The sequence below is a fragment of the Scleropages formosus genome, chromosome 7, assembly GCF_900964775.1.
Source record: "Scleropages formosus chromosome 7, fSclFor1.1, whole genome shotgun sequence".
NCBI classification, from domain to species: domain Eukaryota; kingdom Metazoa; phylum Chordata; class Actinopteri; order Osteoglossiformes; family Osteoglossidae; genus Scleropages; species Scleropages formosus.
Genome location: NC_041812.1, coordinates 964,026 through 986,839, shown reverse-complemented (window position 1 = coordinate 986,839; position 22,814 = coordinate 964,026). Strand labels below are relative to the sequence as shown.

General features: G+C 48.5%; 2 protein-coding genes across 2 annotated transcripts; both read right to left on the bottom strand.

Annotated features, from left to right (window-relative positions):
• Positions 1-416: 416 nt before the first annotated feature.
• Positions 417-6,423, bottom strand: tm9sf1 (transmembrane 9 superfamily member 1). The gene is made up of 9 exons (XM_018745100.1): positions 6,049-6,423; positions 4,036-4,241; positions 3,823-3,954; positions 3,339-3,461; positions 2,824-3,176; positions 2,578-2,732; positions 2,030-2,215; positions 1,654-1,927; positions 417-1,118 (listed from the first exon to the last, which is right to left on the bottom strand). Exons 2-9 carry the CDS (start codon positions 4,231-4,233, stop codon positions 725-727), a joined length of 1,815 nt encoding a protein of 604 aa, XP_018600616.1. The 5' UTR covers positions 4,234-4,241; positions 6,049-6,423; the 3' UTR covers positions 417-724.
• Positions 6,424-7,629: 1,206 nt separating this feature from the next.
• pck2 (phosphoenolpyruvate carboxykinase 2 (mitochondrial)) lies at positions 7,630-17,547 on the bottom strand. Its single transcript, XM_018745138.2, has 10 exons — positions 16,738-17,547; positions 12,725-12,937; positions 12,044-12,228; positions 11,643-11,849; positions 11,331-11,518; positions 10,534-10,696; positions 10,145-10,360; positions 9,837-9,974; positions 9,070-9,165; positions 7,630-8,849 (listed from the first exon to the last, which is right to left on the bottom strand). The coding sequence occupies exons 1-10, from the start codon at positions 16,767-16,769 to the stop codon at positions 8,383-8,385; spliced, it is 1,905 nt and encodes a 634-aa protein (XP_018600654.1). The 5' UTR covers positions 16,770-17,547; the 3' UTR covers positions 7,630-8,382.
• Positions 17,548-22,814: the final 5,267 nt, after the last annotated feature.

Genomic DNA, 22,814 nt, shown 5'->3' with positions numbered 1-22,814 from the left:
ATAAATGGGTAAAAAGACTAAAGCTCTTTACCTAACGCTGGAAGTCAACACAACCAAAAAATGAGTTAAACATCTGGATCCTCCTGAACCTTTCTAAAACTCAGTATTTGATTAGTTTCTTCATTTTGTTTCACTATTAGCACATTTCAGCAGCTTGATCATAACATCCAAAGAATAATTGTATATTTTGTTCTTATGCAACTTCAGTTCTATGATTAATTTGATTCCACCTTGCATACAAATTTTAAATTTGGATTCTCCACGAGGGCTACATATAATTCATCAATGTACTTAGTTGTAATTACATCCATAACTTGCACGCAGCAAAAAGGTCAAAATGTGCAAGTCATCTGTGCTGAACACTCCTTCCTGCGGTGGCGGGTATGAGGTTTCACTTATACTGTAAAAACTACTGCACTGTAGTAAAAAGAGTTTATTTAAAAGATTATATTTACATTAAATCACAGTCAATGGTATGTTATTGCACAGTCTACATGCGCACAGTGACAGTGCTCCTGTTGCACAGACAGACCCATGCATTCCCACAATCCTTCTCCACCACCACTTGTCCTCTGACATACAAAATCTCTTCCGTTTTGCTTTCTCACTCAGCTCTTCCCATTCTCTCCCAATGTGCGTCCCAATGGTGACCTCCACTTCGTCCCTTGGGGACGCCCGGCTGTTCATCTACGCAATGCTGGCTCCCTGCCCGCCTCCTAACCTTTCAGTCCATTTTGATGCTGCGGTAGATGTAGCGGATGAAGGTGAGCGATGCCCAGAAGGAGACGGTGCCCAGCATGAAAGAGAAGACGAGGGCGGTGAGCAGCGAGTAGCCGAAGAACTCGACGCTCTGCACGATGCCACTCATGCTGGAGCGGTTGCGGTAGTAGAAGACGGAGTAGATGAAGATGAAGAGGCCTGTGGAGGCTGTGCTCAGCACGCTGCGCCACCACCAGCGGTAGTCTTCACCCGACAGCAGGAAGTAGGTGAGCGCCACCGAAATGCAGGCGCCCACCGACAGCAGGATGGCGAAGACGCAGAGCAGGATGCCGTAGAGCGTGTAGGACTCACGACCCCACACGGTGGCAAAGATGTAGTAGAGCTCCACCGAGATGGCGCTGGGGACAAGAGGGACAGAGTCATTCTCTGTGCAGAGGCAGACAGATGGACGGAAGGGCATTCCTCGTTCGGGACAGCCCCGGGGGCAGAGCGTGACAGTGTGTGTGGGTTCTGACACACCATAAAACTGCTGTGAACAAAATTCCAGCCCGTTACACACCGGCAGACATTTTCACCATTTTCTGACTTGTACTCATGACGTGGATTGGAAATAAGCACTTCCTTGTATTGTTCAATCAATGTAACTGATTGTTTAATCAATGAAATGATCAACACCCGCATGTCCACTGCAGTCTATCCTGGAAACACTGAACACAAGTGGTGCAAACTCCACACAGACAGATTGTGATTCAGTCTCGCACCTAAATCCACCGTGCAGGAGGTGTGAAGCACCAGCAGTGCCCACTGTGGCACTGCACCACTCTCATTATTTGACAATTCCTGTGGAGAAAAGCCCAAATACCGTGTTGTCTGCCAGGACGAGGAGAAGAAGAGAACTGTCTCAAACTTCCCACCACGCCCCCCGATGCTTACCTGAAGGGCAAGAAGCCACCGATAGCCATGTGCACAGCGGTGTGCTTGTACCATGGCTGCGGAGGGATCTGGCGGGCGATGTTGCGGGTGCGGCACGGAGCCTGGAAGCTCTCCGCTCCATTCTTGCCCACGATGCCCCCAATAACGGCAAGCGGGAAGCCCACTAGTGCCCAAACGGCCAGCAGCAGTAGCACAGTGGTGGCGGGTAGCGCCTGCGTAGAGCCACTCCACCAGTGCACAGAGTTTACCACGCTCCACGTGAGGAAGAGGGGAGCTGCAGGAAAAAGAGGCGGGACGGGGACACTGTCAGATCCAAAGCAAGCGGAGGTTAAGAGACGGTGCCAAGTGCGTGCACAGCCATGTGCCTTGGAGGTACCTGAAAAGAGCGAGGAGGTCAGGATGATGTTCCACACCCAGCGCTTGCCCTGAATCTGGGTGTAGAAGCGGCAGGAGCAGTAGCCCGACACACAGCTTGTCAGGGCGTACAGCGCAATTGCTGCAGAGTTGATGGCTCCATGGCGATGCACGTTAAACATCCCCAATAACGCCATGATGATGATCCCTATGGCAACCAAGATGCTGGGTTACACATCAAAGATTTGGACAGATGCATATTTAAAAACTACGGTCATGTCACTGAGCACCTCAAGTACTTTTACTGTAAAGTGAACGCAATGGCCAAACCATCAAACAACAAACCATCATCGTGCAAATTAGGTGGCATCCAGAAATCCACATGGAGTAAACGCAGCCGGAGGTGGTAACCAATGGCACGTAGATGTAGATGAGCAACGTGTAAGAATTTAAAAAGCTCCAGGATGGATAAGGTGCAGTAAAAGAGGCCACATGATTACAGGTGGAGTGTAAGGTGTGTAGTGACCCCAATAAGGGCAGTATTTCAGACAGGGGTGGTCAGCTGCAAACCTGTGGCCAGAGTGAGAAACTGTGCTCCCACACCCAGCACGGCACACAGAAGGCTCTTGTAGGGCGGGAAGCGGAACACGTCCGTGTGGATGATCTTCCAGCCGTTGTCAGCCTGGTCAAGGTCATCGCACGTGCCGTCCTCCTCCACATTGTACCTGTGACAATGAGATCCAGCAGCACTGTGATGCTTCTCATTCCCTGTGTATCCTGCAGCCCCCCCAACCCCATCCCTCCAAGTGGCATCACCTTGCAAAGTCATTTTTCAGCACCCTCATGAGGATGATGATGACGAAACCCAATAGCAGCACCACCAGCACCAGCGAGTTGATGATGGACAGCCAGTGGATCTCCAGGGTTTTGGGGAAGAAGGAGTAGTCGCGTAGCCGCTCCGCCCGCCTCTCGTGGGGAAGGGGGCTCTCGAACCAACGCACGCTGTAAGTGTGGGTCACTGTGAGCCCTCCTGTAGCCCCAGCCACAGGAAACGCCCCAGCACCCCCATCAAGGGGTACGGGCTTCACGTCCTTCACCGAGACGTTAGCGAAGATGACGGCGTCTCCGTTGTACTCGATGTTGAAGTCCAGATGTGTCCAGAGCCCCACCTGTACGGAGAGGTGGGGGAGGGGGTAGAGAGAGAGAGAGAGAGAGAGAGCAGGCATTTCGCAATCAGAGATGCACTGAAAGACACACGGGAAAAGCAGACAGAGACATAAACAAGTGACACACAGACAGAGACGCACGCACGCACGCACACCTTTACGTACCTTATGGCTGTGAGGCAGGAAGCCGCTCTCCTCCATGTATCCCACAAAGCCCCAGATGGGAATATCATCTAGGACAAACTCAAAATAGTAGAGCTCCTCGATTGCTTCCCGGAGCTCTTCCACCTGCAAGAGGCCCGGGGAGAGACGGCGAGTCAGGACCAGCAAGGAGCATTTTGCACTTTGCGTAGCGCCTCCCACGGCCCCTTTCGCTCCAGCTTCTACGCTTCCAAAAACAACACCTACGTGTGTCAGCCTTCACACAAATATTAGCCTGGTGTCTTAAATAAACAACACATTAATAATAAATAAAAAAAAAAAAAAAAAAAAAAAAAAAAAAAAAGTAAAAGCTTTTTTCGTGTGATAAATAGCACCAGTGCAATAATTCAGTTTTGATGCAACTCATTTTCATGTGTCAAAGTGCATTTTTGATAGAAGTGACTCAAATGGTTTGTTGCTTCACATTCTGCACACAGAACAGGGGCACCTCTGCTTCGCTAAGCGCGAGCTGACACAGCGTCTGCCTCTCGACGTTCTCCCGAAAGCGGATGTCGTACAAGGACTCGGCCATCCTGTCTCCATCCAGCACCTCCCCCAGGCTCAGAGACTTGTGGCGTACCTGCGAAAACACGGCACCAGTGAGCGCGCCGGGAGAGGTGGCTCCGCCCACAGATGGAACAGAACCCTGGAGCTCACTGACCTCTTTGGGCCTGCAGACAGGCAGAGTGTAGTAGTGGTACGTTTCCTGGGGGTTGTGGTAGGGGCCCACTTTGTTAACATACAGGATGACCTGATCACCCGTTTTGTACTTCTTCACTCCTTCCGTGTGCATCAGCAGAGTCAGGAGCAGCACAACCACAGCCGACCCCTTGACGGCAATCCCCCGACTCGCCCTCATCACGGCCCCTGATGGAAAGAACAGGTACCCGATCAAATCCATTCAAACTCGTATTCGTAAAACAAAGTCCCATCCATTCAAAGCAAGTCACACTAAACACGTCATGTGAAAATGAAAAGTGAAAAGAAAAAGTGCAGAACACAGTACAAATAAAGCAGCGTTTGAGGCTACAGCCCTGTAACCTGACAGCGTGGAGAATGCTGCTCCCACTCTGCTCTTCCCTTGATCGAGACACGAACCCTGGGTCGAATCATTAACAACAGTCCACTGTACGAATGAGTACGAAGTTGTAAAGTTGACTGTCCGACGCTGTAAAACGTAGTAAAAATAACCAGTGACCTACAGATTATTTAATCCAGTAAGAAATACGAAGCTTTCATTTCATTTAAGTGACGCTTTTCTCCAAAGCAATTTACAACATGAAGCCACTTACAGCAATTTATGCATTGTACCGCTAGGTAGTTTTTACTGGAACAATTTATGGTAAGCACCTTGCTCAAGGGTACAACTGCAGGAAGTGGGATTCACACCCGAGTCCTTCGAGTCCAAAGGCGACAGCTCTCACTACAATTAATTGCTTACAAGTACTTGTCTATTTATTCAGCGTAATGTGGACAACACGAAAGACATCCTGTGAAACTGGGACTTGCTACAGAGGAAAAAAAGTGTTTTACACGTTTTGCTGAAACAACAACCACCCTCGTTTGCAAGCTGCTGCATGAAAACAGTAAATTGGGGTCCCGATTCCAGTGGGAGGGGAGACAAAAGCGGCCTCGGCCAAATCGCACTGTACTTCCTCTGCCAGTGGACAGACAATAATTCACCTTGGACTGTGAATAAACGAGAGCTGTGTGCATAGAAACATGACAATGCATGATGATGATAATAATAATAATAATAATATACGTATTAACATTTATTGATCTGATGCTTTTCTCCAGGGCAGCTTCGATATTCAACTTTACATTTATTAATCCATTTTAAAAACAGGGTACTCTTACCGGGGTAGCTGGTAGCACAGCATTAGACCCAAGGTCGCAGGTTCGAATCCCACCCCCAGCTGTAGTACCCTTGAGCAAGGTACTCACCCTAAATTACTCCAGTAAAAAAATCACCCAGATGTATACATGGGTAAATAACTGTAGTTAGATTAACGCTGTAAGTTGCTTTGGAGACAAATGTCAAATGATAATGTGATGGAAAATTTCTGTGTTAAGTACTTGATCAAAAGTACCTACACCACCAGGCAGGCAGGACGAGTGGGATTCAGACCAACAACCTTCCGAATACGCGGCGGACTACGCACTGACTTCGTCAACATGGTCAAAATGACGTAATTCTAGTCTAATGGACATGATTTTACCACTTATTTAATTATTTATACAAGACAAGAGGACGTGCAGTGCGTGATATAATTATATATTATTATTATTATTATATACAATATACAGGTCTCACACACACGTGACGGACGGAGAATAACAACACACATTTGATTGATTGTTTGATTCCACACGAACTCACTTACTAGTCAAGTGGACGGGCACGTAACGACCTGAGTAAAACTAAAAGTGTAGTACATCATCATCATGATGATCGCATCGTCCGTGCGTGCAGTCAAACAAACAACAGGCAGTAATTTGAGTAAAATGTGGTACGACAGGTCCGACTGGAAATCACTCTAGTGGATTAGTAGAAATTATTAGAAAGAAAGTGACCAACAGTAGTAGCGGGTTAAAATCCTACTGACCGGCAGTTCAGACACAAATGTCATGGTGCTTCAAGGAGGAGCGTTTCGTGCAGATGTTCGGTTACCGTGCGTGCCGCCGCAGGTGCCCAGAGCCGCGCGGACAGGTAAACGAGCTGGTAAAACGACGACCGACGTCGTTATCCGTCCGCCCGCCCGCCGCGGCGCCGCCGGTGGAGCAGCAACGAACGGTCCAGGCCCGGCGGCGGAAGAAAAGCTCGTCGGTCCTCCCCGCTCTCTCTGCTCCTCCGTCCCTGCAGGGCCTAACAGAGCCGTCCTTTCCCTTCCGGGAACCTCATCAAATACATTTATTTACGAGAAAAGCCGTATACGATTTGGGTTTTAGCACCAGGGACCGAACCCGTCCAGACGCCTGGGAATACACGTCATCGACTGAGGAGCTCCTGCGCCTCTCTTCCGGGATGGGCGGAACTTGTTGCGTATGACGTATGACGCAATGGCGGCGCAGCTCCGTTGGTATAAAAGCGGTTTCCTCCTTCCGGTTGGCTCGTGGTGCGCGTAGGTGTCAGTCACGCAGCCTGTATTTGCGTGCAGAGCGTCGGTTGACGTCGCACCGAGGTCTGCGTTGGCTAGTTAGCGGTTAGCGCTGTTACCTTTGGACCGAAAGGCCATCGCTTCAAACCTTTCCCCCAGCTGTACTTACCCTGAATTTTTCTAGTAAAAAAAGTACCCAACTATATTATAGATAAGTAAATTGTACGGACGTTAACACTGTAAGTCACTTTAGAATGTCAAGTGTTAAAATGTATGTCTTAAAATCATGTCTTTTGAGATCGCGGGCAGCCAGTTGAGCTGGGTGGCGCAGCGGCGGAGCGGGTCACGCTGCTGCCTCGGAGCACCCGATGCGGGTTTGAATCTGGCTCGCTCTGTGTCCGATTTGCATATTTTCCCCTTGTTTGCATGGGTTTCCTCCAGATGGTTCCAGGTTTCTTTCGCAGTCTAAAGATGGGTTTCAGGTGAACAAGTGTCTAAATTCCAGTTAGCGTGTGCGCGTGTCATATGATATTGTGCCGTATAAATAGGCAAGTGATTGTAGGGAGTTTGTAGCGTCATGTATATATAGCACTGTAATTCACCGTGGACTACGGCGTCAGCTAAATACCACTCGTGACATCTGCCAAATGAACACATGGAAATGCCTGAGGCTCCTGCTGAGGACGTGTTCCTCAAGTGGTTTACACACCCCACCCCACATATGTCCCAGGACATCCTGGAGAGGCAGTATGATGCAACAGGCCCTTGCTGAAGAAAGGGAATCCTGGTCCAGGCTGCTCACACTCTTGCCACAGAGTGATGTTTGCGCAAAGTGCGGTGGAGGTACATTTTACTGCAGCCGTTGTACCATTTGTCCAGTGTACTATCAAAATACTCAGTTGTGTCTGCAGGCACTTTCCCCATCACCGTACCAGCTTACGGTGTTAGTTGGGAACAGCAATGACTGATCAATGTAAGCGTGAAAGTAGCACAAAATTTATAAGAGGGATTGTTTAACCAGTGACATTCAGGAGCTTTATTATACTTTCATTGCCTTTTCACCATATTATCTGTATGGTTCTCACAGTGACCATATTTTGCAAACTTATTCTCCTATCTTACTGTTGCAGTTTTGTGTTAAAACTTTCAGATTTTAATCTCTGTAAGCAGATTCTTGCAGTGTGTGTCAGCAGCTGTACACAGGCGGCGATTATACCCATTCCCTGGACATATAATTCACTGCAGTGAGTAATGGCCAAAAAGACAGGCTTAGACGGAACTTGAAAGTTTTTAATTCATTTGCAAAAAGTGGAACTGTCAGTAGTGCTCCAGCATAGATACTCTCATTTAAATAATATGCACTGGCTTTAAATTCATTTTCAAGTTTCCAGAACAGTTCTTTAGAATCACCTGATCAAGTTGCACATTATTTTTTACTTGAGCTCAAGTAGTCGCTGGACTAGCAGGCCCCGAACCAGTTAAAAGTCCAGTATGCCCCCCCCCCGTAGATTAAAGGATGGACGTAGATGCAAACTGAAATAGTTTTTTCTGAAGATTTTTTTTTTCTTTTTTTAAAATCTTGACTTTCTGTTACTGTTTGTAAACATTCTCCTTTCCCCAGATTTTTCTTTTTGTGTAGAGACTGAAAGGCAAGCAGTTTACAGTTGAGTACAATATAAAAATTTGCCCTGTGTTCCCCACAATGAGGTCTTGACATAGAGCCTAAAAACAGTTGAGTACAGTTTTACATTTTGTTGCCCAATCGATAAGTCCCATGTAAAGTGTTCAAGCGGTACTTTGAATGCCTGCCAAGTGTCACTTCCCTCCACCTTCATTAAAGCACCACCTTGTTAGTGTCATCTTCTCTTTGGTTTCTGCATCCATCTCTCCTGCCTGTCACCCTCCTTTCACATTCTCACACGATCTTCCAAGGCTCTGAGCTCCTCATCTATCTGGGGGGGAAGGTCAGCGCCCACCTGCTGGCTCAAGTACGCCCGGAGCTCTTGCGCCTCCCTCTCCCAGAAGGGCTTTGGCAGGCTGAAGAGGGCCCCCATATCCACATTGCCGAGGCCTTTCAGGTCGATGGCGCCCTGCCGGGGCACCCATCCCACGATGCTCTTCTCGGCCGCCTCATCCTCCCTCTCCCTCCCACAGCGCTTGAAGATCCACTCCAGGACCCGGGCGTTCTCCCCAAAGCCAGGCCAAAGGAAGGCCCCTGTAGCCGGATCCTTTCGGAACCAGTTGACGTGGAAGATCTTGGGCAGCTGCGTGGGTCCGGGCCGCTTCTCCATGCTGAGCCAGTGGGCGAGGTAGTTGCCGAAGTTGTAGCCGAAGAAGGGGCGCATGGCAAAGGGGTCATGCATGATGACTTTGCCTGAGGCAGAGGACAGTACAAGGTGACTGGCTGGAATTATTACTAACTAGTAACTTTAGTGCTCAGTCAACACTTTGCTGCAGAAAGAGTGGTCACTTTGGGCTGTTCTATAGCAGGACATTTTACTGCAGTAATTCCCTGGCTACTTCTCAGGGACACAACAGCAGGACCCCCCCACCAGGGACCTGAGCGCAAGAACGGCTCCTCTGACACCACGTACCTTTGTGCTCGGCAGCCGCCGTGGCCTCTGACCTCATGGAAGCCCCGACAAAAACGCCGTGACGCCAGCTGAAGGACTCGTATACCAGCGGCACACCTGACAACCAAAGACAAGTTAGTGGTTGGAGACTCTTTGGGGGGGTGGGGGTGTGCCCACACAAACACACACACACACCCACCAACAGGATCTTCTGTTAAAGTAGAACTGTGCTCCTATTGTTGGAAATGCCCCAAGTGGCTTTGGGTACATGCCAAATGATAAGACGTACGTTTTACGGTCACGGAAGTTTATATAACGTAAAAAGTCACTTCAGTTCCCAGGGAATTTACTTTAGACTCACTGTATTTTTCCCCTCCACCTGGGCAATTTAATGGTGTAATGGCCTTTGTTTTTGCATCTTATTTTAAGCCCACGTTAGAAGAACATGTTAGTGAGAGCCCTGTACAAACACACAACACAAATTAAAATGCCACCATACCTTACACATTAAATGTCAGGTACCACAATCGTTATTGAACACCACCAAGATATCTGAATAAACAAAGAACTTATTCTCCTCTCAGACATGTTTTTTGAGGTCTGAGTCGGCGACAGACCGTGTAAAAGAAGATACTCCAGCACTGCATCTCAGCATTTCGTATTTTCGCATTTCGCTTTGGCTGCTGGGCCATCTTCTCTATACGTGCAACGTGCAGAAACGGCCCGTCCAGAACCGCACCACAGATGATTTCCGCACAAACTTGTGCCAAGCAGGGTGAACTACGCACCCTCTGGTCTTCTGCCGCCAAAGATGATGGCATCAATGGGCACCCCCTCCTCGCTCTCCCAGTTGGAGTCGATAATGGGACACTGGGAGGCCGGCGCACAAAATCTGGAGTTTGGGTGAGCGCAAGGAGCCGGGTCTCCTGCGGGAGTCACCGTTGGACAGGAAACACAAGTGACCGGAAATGTTTACTGTGTAAATTAGAGACTGTTCCTGTTGTCACAATTGTTCCTGTATTCTAGTGGGATGGTTCCTTAAAAAATGGTGCACTTTAAAAGGAAGGGAATAGCACTTTTCCCCTGTGCTCTCTACCTAGTTTCCATGATTTGCCGTGCCAGTCCGTGAGCGTCACACCCGATGGAGGGGGATCCATGCCCTCCCACCACACCCCGCCATCACTGGTCTCTCCTACGTTGGTGAACATGGTATTGCTGGATATGGTTGCCATGGCGTGCGGATTGGTCTTCATGGAGGTGCCTGGAGCTACGCCAAAGAATCCATTCTCTGGGTTGATGGCTCTCAGCTTCCCTACAAGACAGGAGACACAGAGGACATTTAAAAATATATAATTTTTTTAATGAGTACGAACAATAGATTTTCTCCATGCTTTCAGCATCACACCGATGAAAGAGCTTTGCGACAAGTTCACAGGAAGCTCCATCTGCTCTGCCCCCTACCATGCAGTGTCCAAGACCTCTCACCCTGGCTGTCAAACTTCATCCAGGCGATGTCGTCCCCGACGCACTCCACCTTCCAGCCAGGCAGGGCCGGCTTCATCATGGCCAGGTTGGTCTTCCCGCAAGCACTGGGAAAGGCTGCAGCCACGTAGCGCTTCACCCCCTGAGGACTGGTTATTCCCAGAATCTGAGCAGCGAAGGAACGCGATATAAACACAGTGAATACACCTGCAGGAGCCGAAAAGTCGCGGCTGACATTGTACCCATTTCTCTGCAGATGTTTCTCACACTCTTCCAATCTTACATTTATTTACTTAGCAGACACTTTTCTCCAAAGCAACTTACAATAGATACTATGTAGTGTTACTAGCCCACACACCTTATTCACCATGTGACTTACACTGCTAGATATACTGGGTCACTCATCCATACATCAGTGGAACACAATCTCTCCAGGTCACTCGCGCACTACGGGGGGACCTGAACAGCATATCTTTGGACCGTAGGAGGAAACCAGGACACCCGGAATAAACCCACACAGACACGGGGAGAACGTACGAACTCCACACGGAAGACCATTTGGAAATGTCTGAGCGGTGGGACATTTCCCCGGGATGTGAACCAACAGCAGCTAACGGAAATTCCAGTGCCTTCACTAGAGAGCACTGACGCCGCAAAACGCAAGAAGCAAATGGAAAAAGCTGCAAAGCCGCACATTACGTGACAAGGACACACGAGCAAGAGGTAAGATCTTGGGTTCACATTAAACGTTACACACGTTATCCCGGTGACCACCTTCCACATCCTGCACCGGGCCTCACCAGCATGTGTTCGGCCAGCCAGCCCTCGTCTTTGGCGATGCGGGACGCGATCCTCAGGGCAAAGCACTTCTTGCCCAGCAGGGAGTTGCCCCCGTAGCCACTGCCGAAGGACAGAATCTGCCTGGTGTCGGGCAGGTGGGAGATGAGCACCTTCTCCGGGTTACAGGGCCAGGAGTTGTTCAAGGGAGCTGAAGTGGCAGAAGGGGAAGGTAGCGAAGGAGGAAGCAGGGTTCAGAGCGCAAGCCGGATCGAAGTACGCAAATTATTGCACTTTTAATGTGGGCGAGGGCGGCGATCCTGCTGTCCAAGTACCTTTGAGAGGTAGAGGTCGCCCCACGGAGTGCTGGCAGCGCACAAACTCGGCACCCTCGGCCAGTTTGTTCATCACAGCAGAGCCCATGCGCGCCATGATGCCCATGCTCGCCACGACGTAGGGCGAGTCCGTCAGCTGTACCCCGAATTTGGTCAGGGGCGAGTCCACGGGGCCCATGCTGAAGGGGATCACATACATCTTCCGGCCTGTTGGAGAGACAGGAAGGGGACATGGGGACAGGAAGGCAATAGTTCAGATGTGGTCTAGTAGGGTTTCCTCTACAAACGAAGGGTTAACAAACCATGCGGTAAAGTTGTATCCTAAAACAGCAGCAGCTTCAGGTCATCGCTGCAGCTACGAGCGATAACTGGGATAGCTGTGCGCTCCCTCGCACACAGACCTCTCATGCAGCCAGGGAAGCGATCCTCCCTGGCCTTCTGGAAGTCAGGCTCGCTCATCCAGTTGCCCAGCTGGCTCTTGACCCCACTGGGAGGAATGGGGATGGTATCCCTCTGATGCTTCGTCACAATCACGGTCCTACTTTCCACGCGGGCCACGTCCTTGGGGTCCGTCCGCGCCAACCAGCTGCGGAGCAGGACACGTGTGCGGTAAGAACGCGGTACACGGAGACGCGTTTTGTCAATGCACAGCACACTGAGGGCGTACATGTACATCCCCTCTAACGGAAGCAGGGAACCTGGACCTTTAAGTTGATGCGCTTTAGGAGCTCCTGGACTGCGATGTTCCATGAATCCACTGAGTGCAGCACCTCCTTGTGACCACTCGAGGAGGTCTTTCTGCAGACTTGCGCATAAACCTTTGGGCACAACTGGCACGCAAAGGGTTGGGCCTTGCCCTGATCTTGGAGGGCGAAAAGTCAAGTAAGTGGTGGAGGAAGGAAGCTTGAGGGAGAGAAAGGAAAAATAAAGTGGTAAAAAAAAAAAAAGAAAAAAAAAGAAGAAGACTCGAATTCAGCAGGTGGAAAGAGTCGAAAGGAGAGCGGGAAGGAGAACGGAAGGTCATCTAGGCAGCACTGCAGCGAGAGGGGAAGGCAGGGCCCCAGGATCCCGCCGCCGCTCACCAGTTGCGGTACTTCGGGAGCCGCTTCACCATGCCGTCCCTCTCCAGTCCCGCCAGGATGTCCGCCGTCTCCTCCAGAGTCCCTGTCACCACGTGCACCCCCGTTGGCTGGCACTCTGTCACCGCTGCCGACACGAAGTCGGCGACCGCGGGAGGGAGGGAGGGTAGCGATGCGAGGGAGCGCACCCCCAGCGCAACACCCCCTCTGCTGCGGCTGTGAAAGGACCAAAGGGCCGAGTTCTCGATGGGACCATCGCCAAGTGCAACCGGACACAGTCCGGGGCGTCAAAGCGGACGCAAGAAAAAAAAACGTCGCTTGCAATAAGCCAAGTGCTGCCCTGCACTCTATTCCTTCCCTCTCATGCACAACAATAACTAATATAGTAAGATGTTAACATTAATATTCTACACATCCATTCAAAGGACGCAGTAAACACGGCGCTCAAATTGGGATGAAAAGTGTAGCCTAAGCCACAGGACATTTCTCTCAGTTGAGTCTAAGGTGTGTGTCCTTGGCGTAACATTTCTTCCAGGTTCTTTATATAAATGCTGTAAATAGAGGGGAGGCTCTGGTTAAAATAGTTAATGTATAAACCAGTCCAAGTGATGCACAGAATGTACAACAAAGGCCTGAAGGTCAAGTAAGACATAGGGGCACAAAGGTCAGTTGTGAAGTGACCAGTTAGTAATGAGATCTATTTAAAAAAAAAAAAAAAAAAAAAAAAAAAAAAATGGCAGAACCCTTTTTTTTTTTTTTTTTTTAAATGCTGCCACTAAATGATCCCTATTATTACAATGCTATGGTGATTAAACAATTCATGTAATTTGCCCAAATGGATCCCCAAATTCTTGCTGTATCTGTGTTCCAAACACACTCTTGCTGAAGTCAATGTCCTATGACTGGACAGGTTACACCGTCATCCTGTGTCTCTGTGTGTTCATGAAAATCTGAGGTGGAAGCACAATTTGAGGACATGAGTTGTAAAAGGAACTGGCCATAACATGACATTTTTATTTAAAAAAAAAAAAACCCCACACATGAACAGCCCATTGGTTCATTACACCATTTACACCCTTTAAGGGTAGAGACACCGAAAACGGCACACGGCCAACCTCACACCAAGTCTCCATCCAGGAAACCAGGAAAAAAGTGGAGATATTTTGGGACCGGACTTCTTCTACAGTCACTGAGTCACCATTTCATCCAATTTGTACGCTCTCAGAAAATTCCAGCAAGGTTTGCGGAGGACACTGGCGCCGAGTGGGGGCAGCGCACCGTCTGCGTACGTGTGAAACGTCAGACAGGAGCCTGTGGTGCCGGAGTGCTGCTCCTACAGGAGTGTACAGGCAGTGCGGTAATTACAGCAGCGCTGACCTTTTGCTTAGGATCCATGAGGCAGGAGCGTGTGTGCGTGCGCTTGCGAAAAGTAGGACGGGGTCATGCAGGTTCATCCTTCTTTTCTGATCGTGGTGCATTACCAAGGCCCATGGGAAGGGTCCCTTCGCTGTGCCCTCACACCCTCATTCATTGCCGCTCGCCCAGCGCTTCCCTTCATTCCTCCCATTTGCTCTCAATCTTGTCTATAATTGGATTTTTTCCTTCCAGCAGAGCTGCTCCAGGACTGGTCTCCTTCAGACAAGTAGAACAACTGGAAATATGAGCGTTTACAGAAACCGATAGCTGTGTATGCAGGATAGGGCCCGGACCACCACGGCCCTCCGGTGGCGGAGAGGTTATTGTAACGGATGGATGGACATTCTGGTTAAATTTGCTCATCTATGATGGACTGGGGTCCCATCAGGTGGGACCTTCATTGGCCTTGTGCCCTGTGCTTCTGGGATGGGCTCCAGACCTGCACGACCCTCACCTGAACAAACAGCTACTGATAGTGAGTGAGTGAACTCTGCTCCCTGGTACAAAGGATGGTGTGGAATTTGCACATGGGCATGAAGCAGCAACATTTTGGATTAAAGTGTGACTAACGCTTAAACCGCGTGCTGTTCTTCGAAAGGCGTCCTTCCATATGAAGCTGTGCTGCTCCTCTGGGAATCCGACGACAAGTTGGCCTGTACAACTATAAGGTCCACACACACACACACACACACACACACACACACACACACACACACACACACACACACACACACACAGAGCTTTGACTGCCTGTTGACAGCTCGTGGAAGATGACACACATCCCCCCCCCCCCCAAGGGGGTTCTGACTAAAAGACAGATGGAGTTGGATCTGCCTCTACCTTCTCGCAGCGAGATAACGCAGAACTTTGCACCGTCACGGTTTCCACAGAAACTCACTCCCCAAAAACTGACCAATCAGAGCCATCTGCAGCCACACCCACAGCACAACCCTCTCTTTCCTCATGTTTAGTATCGCATTGATGGACTTTTGATTCATTTACAAGTTTCCATGCTGTTGCACCAATGGGACATTTAAGTGAAGAGAATAAAAATGAACTTACAGCAAAACCCTAAAACTCATTTTGACCCTTTAGGATGGCTGTGTTGTTGCAAAATGCAATTCCTCACATTCTTGGGAGCACCTTCCTTGGTCAAACTCTTGCCAACGTCCCACTCTGCGGCAACGGCACGCAATCGCTGGACAGAGCACTTCTGAACTAAACAGACCTACGGGACGTCAGTAAGCGGCGCCGGTATTACCATTACGCCGTAACAGCCGACACCAGCATCACAGGCTTCAAGTGGAGACGCGGACGCTATAAAACCTGTATAATGGCACCGGGGGGGTGGAGGGAGCAAGAGGATGACTTGGGGAATTGGGAGAGTGAAAACAGTCATGACAAATGACAGTCACTCACATCAGGAAGCCACTCTGAAAAACCAGCCTCTGCCTTAAAGGGAGGAACACCAACAAGAGGAGCCCTCTGGATTCGTCAACATGTTGTGCAACAAACACGAGTAAACAAAGAAATGCATAAACTGCTACGCATGTCCTTCTCCTGTGACTGCTGATCTCATGCTGAGATTTATTCCACTCAGCAGTACCGATGAAACGTTTAATTAGGCCATAAAGGAGTACAGTACCACAGTGTCAATGAATTTGCAGCTCACGTAAATGAGGAACCCGTGAAGCGTGTGGCGAGTATTCAGAGAGGAACGATGACAAAGGGCCCCAAAGACAAACCTATTGGCCTATTGCATCAGCTCCACCGTAACACATCGAGAGGAACGTTTTCTGGAGACGAAAGAGACCCGTTAGAAGGAAACCGTGTCCTTTGCCTCCGTTGTTTTGCAAACGCTTGAGAAATACTTTGTGTCGGTGTTTGTATCACACATGAGTTGAGCCACATCAGGGACCAACGCAGCTCGGCAGCGGAGACTAACGACACAACTGGTGTCCCAGCAGCGTCCGGACCAGTCTGAACCGGTATGGCACCGAGCCACGCAGCAGTAACGCACTGTGTACAGCTTCACCTTATTTTTAGAAAATTAATACCCACACACACACACAATCTGATACCACTCAGTACTACAGTATGTAGCCCTGGAGTGGAGGATGGACAGAACTTCAGCAAAATCATGGCGAGGACAGGACACTACAGTAAGAGTGCAAAACGATTCACTATAGTAGATCAATTACACTCGAATGTTTCCCCAACAGAAGGAGAATAATAAGAGATACATGTTTCCTCTGATGTCCTTTGAAGTGTAAGTTCTGGTGATTAGGATTCAGAGCCTGCACGTGAGCAGTCGGCTTACTTTGTAATATGTAACAATCTTTTAATCAGGAAAATTCGTTTCAATTCTGATTCCCATTTTGGATTCATTTTACTGTAATTCGGAACTCATCCTTCATTGGACACCAGGAGACCGAGGTGGGGGGGGGGGGGGGGGGGGGGGAAAAAAAAAAAAAAAAGTGTCCGATGTCGGAAGAGAGGATCACACCTGCTAAGTGTCAAACGTCACACACACACACACACACACACACACACACACACACAGTGTCACCCCCGCTTTTGCAGTCGTTTTACACACTCACCTTCGCAGAACTCCCATAAAAAGGAACGACATCTTGCTTTAAAAAATAAATTCAAAAACAACAAAAAGTCCGTTTCAGCGACTCACTGTTTACAATCAATCAATCAGGCCGCACGTCATCCAAGAAAAGACTGAGCGCGATACTGTAGTAGACGGACAGATCAAAGCCGTCACATTTACTCGTGAAACACTGCAAGTTACACCGGCGATGTTCCGCTCGGACGAGGAGCGCGAGGCGAGGGTCCGGCGCCGGCGGGAGCACGTGCGAGCGATCGGCGACACACGGTCACTGTTACAGTAAGAAGGGAGCGAACGCAGACACCGCCGTAATTGTAAACGGCATTAGTCGGAGCGGAGGTGTGCCGCGGCGCTGCCCGTCCCCACGCTCCTGGAGAGAACACGTCGTATCCCCGAACGCGCTCGCTAACTGAATGACGGGCGGTGGGGGGGGGGAGGAACGTGGACGAGCCGAGCGCGCGCCCGTGTAGCACGCACCCACAGCAGCCCGATGCGGAACGTGTCACTTGAGGCGACCCGGGACGCCTGGACGCGCTATGTGTGCGCGCGCACCCTACGCGTGGCCCCCTTTATAGCCCCCCCCCGCCGAACTTCGGCACCGTGCGTGTCGGTGGGCTCCGCAAAGTAGTTCTTCTGTCACTGCGAAGAGATGCTTCTGGACGAAGGGAAGGGGGGCCGCTGCGAAATAAATAGAAAACGACTGCAAGTCGGAAGGGGTGTCCGAGGAAGAAAAGGCGCGGCCCGAGAGCGCTGTGCTGTTTACGCAGTGAATGTACCGAACCAGACTCCACTTTAATTTCGAGCTCTATGACAACCGTGTGCGGAAGGATACACCTAAAGGGGATTCGAGGTGGTGGCACACCGACGGAGGCGTACGCTTCCCTTCCTGCAGCCGGGACTTCTTGCCTATTTGAATAATGGGCGGGAGAGTGGGCGGAGTTGGACGTGAAATTGCAGCAGCGGAAGCTTTAATGAGCTTTTTTAAAATACGTGCTGATGTTTTTACCCAGACTGACAAACGTTAGCTATAAGGAAGCGGCTGTATTTACAGTCTTAACAATGTCGAGTCTCCGCAGCGTGGAAATTCCCAGAAAAAGCAGGACGTGCAGGTTACCACGAAGCGAGTAAAGCGCGGTATTCCTACTGGACGCTTTCAGTTTCAGACGTGCGAGTGCACACGTGTGATGAGTGGCCTGTTTTTCCAGGCTCTGCAGCTCTCTTTGTTTCGTCAAAGTTAAAAGGTCCATTTATTATTTCGTGTTTTATCTCTCTTGTTAAGCTTTTCATTTTGTGTTTTTTAGGTGGAAAAAAAATACACAAAGCATATCATAAGCATATACGACGTATTTAATGGAAAAACTGCAGCTACCTAGCCCTCTACAACTTCAGTTGGTATTCACAGTAACCTCAGATCACGTGAGAGTACATCTGGAGCCAAGATTATTTTTCAGAACCTCTGAACCTTTTGAGACCCCTCTTAGTGACACGTGTTCTTCACCGAAAGAACTGTTCATAAAGGCACGGGTCCCCTGTCACCACAGTACGATACCCAGGAGGGCTGGGCAACCACTGGTACTTAGACCCCCACACCTTTGTTCTTCTCCCTTTGCCTCTGATTGGGAGTTTTTTTTGTTTTCCTCTCCGCCTTTGCCAGCTGGGTTAGTCAGCTGTTAGTTATATGTGTAGCGTCAGTGATTTTTGTATTATTTTCAGTTATCTTATTTAATGTTACAACGTTACGTTGTTCAGAGGTCTGTGACCCTGGTGAGAAGAGCACTCTATAAAAATAAATTGAATCAAACTGATGAGGTCCTAATACTGATCAAGCCTTTATTAAACTATACTTTTTAAGCAAGACTTGCACAACCATCTGCTTCACACACTTTCGTGCCTAAAGCAGTTGACAGCAGGTTTGATGAAATCAACACAGCCATATAGCGCAGTGCAAATGAGAATCTGATGAAGCTACCTCTTCTTTCTGCAAAACAACCATTATGTTAAGTGACGTGGGGGTGGGGGTGGGGGAGGCTTCCTCAGGAAACTGCTAAAAATGCTCACTAAATTACGAAACAGAACTTGTCCCTGTGAAGAGTATTGCAGCAGGGGAGTATCCAGAGACAGGAGAAGTGAAGTGAAGAGAATGGAAGAGGAGAGATGAACAGTTGGGGCTGCTGGTTAAACTTTAGCCCTATGATTGTGGTTCAGCTAAGATCAGCACTTTGTTCATTCATTAATAACACCGCACCATAAAGAAAATGTAAGCACTTATATGTTCTGCACTGATAAGCACAACAAAAACATGTGGATCGGTGCAGAGGCTCATCCTGACCCTGGTGCTCCTGAGTGGAAAAGCTAAGATGCGTCCAACCAGCTGTCTTCATCGTACGTCTCGGTGTTGTAAGTGTTGCAACAGTACAGCAGAAGCCAAACAGAGACCTGAACTGGACTCAAGTGTTGAGCTCTTAACTGAATATCTCTCACTCACTCACTCACTCACTCACTCACTCACTCACTCACCGTGGCTAACGCTTGTCCTTGGCAGCATCACAGGGGTCCAGAGATTATCCTGGAATCATTGTGTGTTAGGCCAGGAGTGGTACAGCCTGGACGGAGCTCCAGTCCATCGCAGGGTAGCCACACACACTCACTGACACAGTCACACACTATGAGAGATGTGGCATCGCCAGTTCATCTGAACTGCATATCTGTGGACTGTGGGTGGAAACCAGAGCACCCTGAGGAAACCCATACAGACAAAGGGAGAACAACCAAACCCCACACACACTGAGCTGGATTCGAACCCACGACCGAACAACTCAGGCAGCAGAACTGCCAGCTGCGTCACTCAGCATATAGCTTGTTGTGTTTAATGTTTCTGTTGATTTTGTCAACAAAGAGCGGGCAGTGTAGTGGTTGGAACTGTCACCTTCTGCTTGAAGGATTCAGGTTCAAATCCTTCTTCCTGGTGTAGTATCTTTGAGTAAGGTGCTCATCTCCAATTGCTCTAGTCAAATGATAATAGAAATACCCTGCTGTATAAATGAATTCATTGAGAAGATGATTTTCTCCAAAGTGATGCATATGTCAGAGAAAAATACAAGGGGTGCATTACATCATAAATAAATAATTATAAACATTAGAAAAAGTTGTCAGGTAAATGAAAACATAGCAAATTTTTGAGGTTGAATCACAATCACCTTTGCAGGGTTACTATATAGGGAGGCTGCAAGCACATTAAAGTTTATTTTCCTGCACAGAGCAAAACACTTATTGTTCAACACCACAGCAGTGTAGTTTAATCCCTCAATTACTCAATAATCAGCCTGTGTCTGGGTTCCCTAGGCGAAGTTGCACATTCATCCTCTGGCTGTTTGCCGCTGGTTCTCCAGCATTGTGAAAGTGCCCGGTTCTCTGTTCCACTGTCTCTGCGCTCAGAGAAAGACCTTTGACCAGTGCTTCCAGCACCCTAGTAAAAGCTAAATAAGGCCTCTCACTCTGTAATTGTGCCCATCTCGTTATATTAACCAGTTACCCACGTATGCCAAAGACCTCACGTGTGTAAGTGAACCTTGATGACCGTTATTATGTTCACTGTTCGGAATAAACATTTGTGTTATTAAGAAATGATGACTCGGCAAATTCCGGTTACTCGTCTGTATTTAAATTCAGTCTTTGCTTTAAACTCAGTTCCCCAACTATAAGCAGCTGGTAGCATGATGGTTTTATGCTACTGCCTTTGGAGCCTAAGGTCCCCGGTTCAAGTCCCCCTGCCACCTGTAGTACCCTCAAGAAATGTACTCATCCTAAATTGCTACCATGTGCTTGAGTGATGATGAAATGAACGGGGAGAGAATGGAGGTATTACAGTGTGTCTTCTTTCAAAGAGCAGACAGTGAAGTTTCGAGTAATTTTTTTTTGGGTTCTTTTACGTGGAAAGTCCATTTTCTGATGAATTTGCTTTTAACAGAATGCTTGTTTTTAATGACTGTATTTGCTTTGATAAAGAAAGAAAATATGTTTTTTTAAAAGACTGATTAGTTATCAGCTAACAAGTGATGTTCTGCTCGGTGTTACTCTCGTACACTGAGACTAAAGTCCATTAGACACTCCTTTCAGTATCTCGATGCAGGTTGACCTGTGTCGTTTGACCACACGAAGGTGGACGAGAGAGTTAGGTACTTTATAATAAAGTGGGAAATAAAATGCAGTGTTTTATCAAAGAATGTGATGATCACGTGTAACAATGTAGCGCACAGGAGTTTTCCTTCCTAGAAAGAGAGATGCGGCTGTAAACATTCGCAAACCGCCAAGCAGGAGCCACAATGACACTTCTGCTGAGAGCCTCTCCGATTTGTGGACGTGCGGCTCCTTGGGGAAATACTTTGGGAACTCCACACCGGCGGGTTTTACAGGTTTCTCCACCGAACAACTTCTCGTTCATTCAGACGCTGGTAAAAAGTATTAAAGAGGCTGTTTCCCTGAAGCTGTGCGGCCCCAGCGCTGCCCTCACACACAACACAAGGGAAAGGAGATAAAGTGCATTTTGTGCGCAGACTCTGCCGTGTCGAGCTGAGAGAAAACACCAGCGAAGTGTCTACGTGGTGTTATTGGTCTACATTGTGTGTTCTGGCGTTAAGGGTAAACGTCCCCATGCTGATGTAACACCCCACACGGATGTAGACATACACTTCAAGGAGTGGTTAACGTGTGCATTCCTTAAGTTCACATTTTGAAATGTGCTTTATTAATTGTGCTGCTTACTCACACCTTGGACAAAAAGAATTTATTGACACTAGTACAGTCCTATGTTCTCTGACACTTTTGAAGTTACAATGTTAGTCCACCTACACTTACACAGCTGGGTAATCTTACCAGAGTAATTTAGGGTAAGTACCTTACTCAGGGGTACTGCACTCAGAGGTAGATTGAACCTGTGGGTCCAAAGGCAGTAGCTCTACCACACACTACCAGCTGCACAATCCTTTACTCAGCCTACTACGGTATGGGGACTAAATGACTGTTTGGTGGCTCTTTCCTCCAGGAGGGACATGCTGGTCATCTCCACCTATGACACAACACATATTCACAAATATTTTGCATTCAGGCCACGGCGATGTAATCATAACGTCAATACCTGCTTATCTGAGATAGCAACGTGAGCACCGAGGTTGTTTAACCACTTATATATGGATGTCAGGGGGTGCGGTGGCGCAGTGGGTTGGACCGCAGTCCTGCTCTCCGGTGGGTCTGGGGTTCAAGTCCCGCTTGGGGTGCCTTGCGGCGGACTGGCGTCCCGTCCTGGGTGTGTCCCCTTCCCCCTCTGGCCTTACGCCCTGTGTTACCGGGTAGGCTCCGGTTCCCCGTGACCCCGTAAGGGACAAGCGGTTCTGAAAATGTGTGTGTGTGTGTGTGTGTATGGATGTCATGTGTAAGCAGGCGCTACAGGTTCCGTTCCCGTGTTCCGCTCACTCGCCTCTCTCTAAAAATTACAACTGAAATATGCAAATAGCAGAGCTAGTGTGCTGCTCAGGGCTGTTGCCTGAAGGTGAAGGTACTGGGTTTGAATCCCACTCCTGCTGCAGGAATACCACACTGCATAAATGGGTAAATCATTGTAAAATCGGTGATGTTACATTGCATGTCACCTGCGGCGAAGATGTGAGCAAAAATGAATGTATTCCACCTAGTGGACACACACCGGAATGTGTCTCACACTTCTCACCTTCAGTAATGGATGAAAGGTGTACAGTGAAAACTGGTTCCTCAATTCATAGACACAAGTGGGACTTGAAACGCACAGCATGTTTTTTTTATAACTTCAAAGCCACTTTTACATTTCAAAATAAATATAATGCAGACCTCTGTCAATTTATTTTGGATTAAATTCAGCAAAAACCTTGGATATAGCTGTAATAAATTTAAAAATATTCTATAAGTCCATAAGACAGACACATATCGGTCCACGAGAGACAGTCATTTAGAAACCGGTTTTTTTAAGAAAATGCAAGAAAATAAATAAAATGATGGAGAAACTTTTCTCTGGTGATGTTCCCACATCCT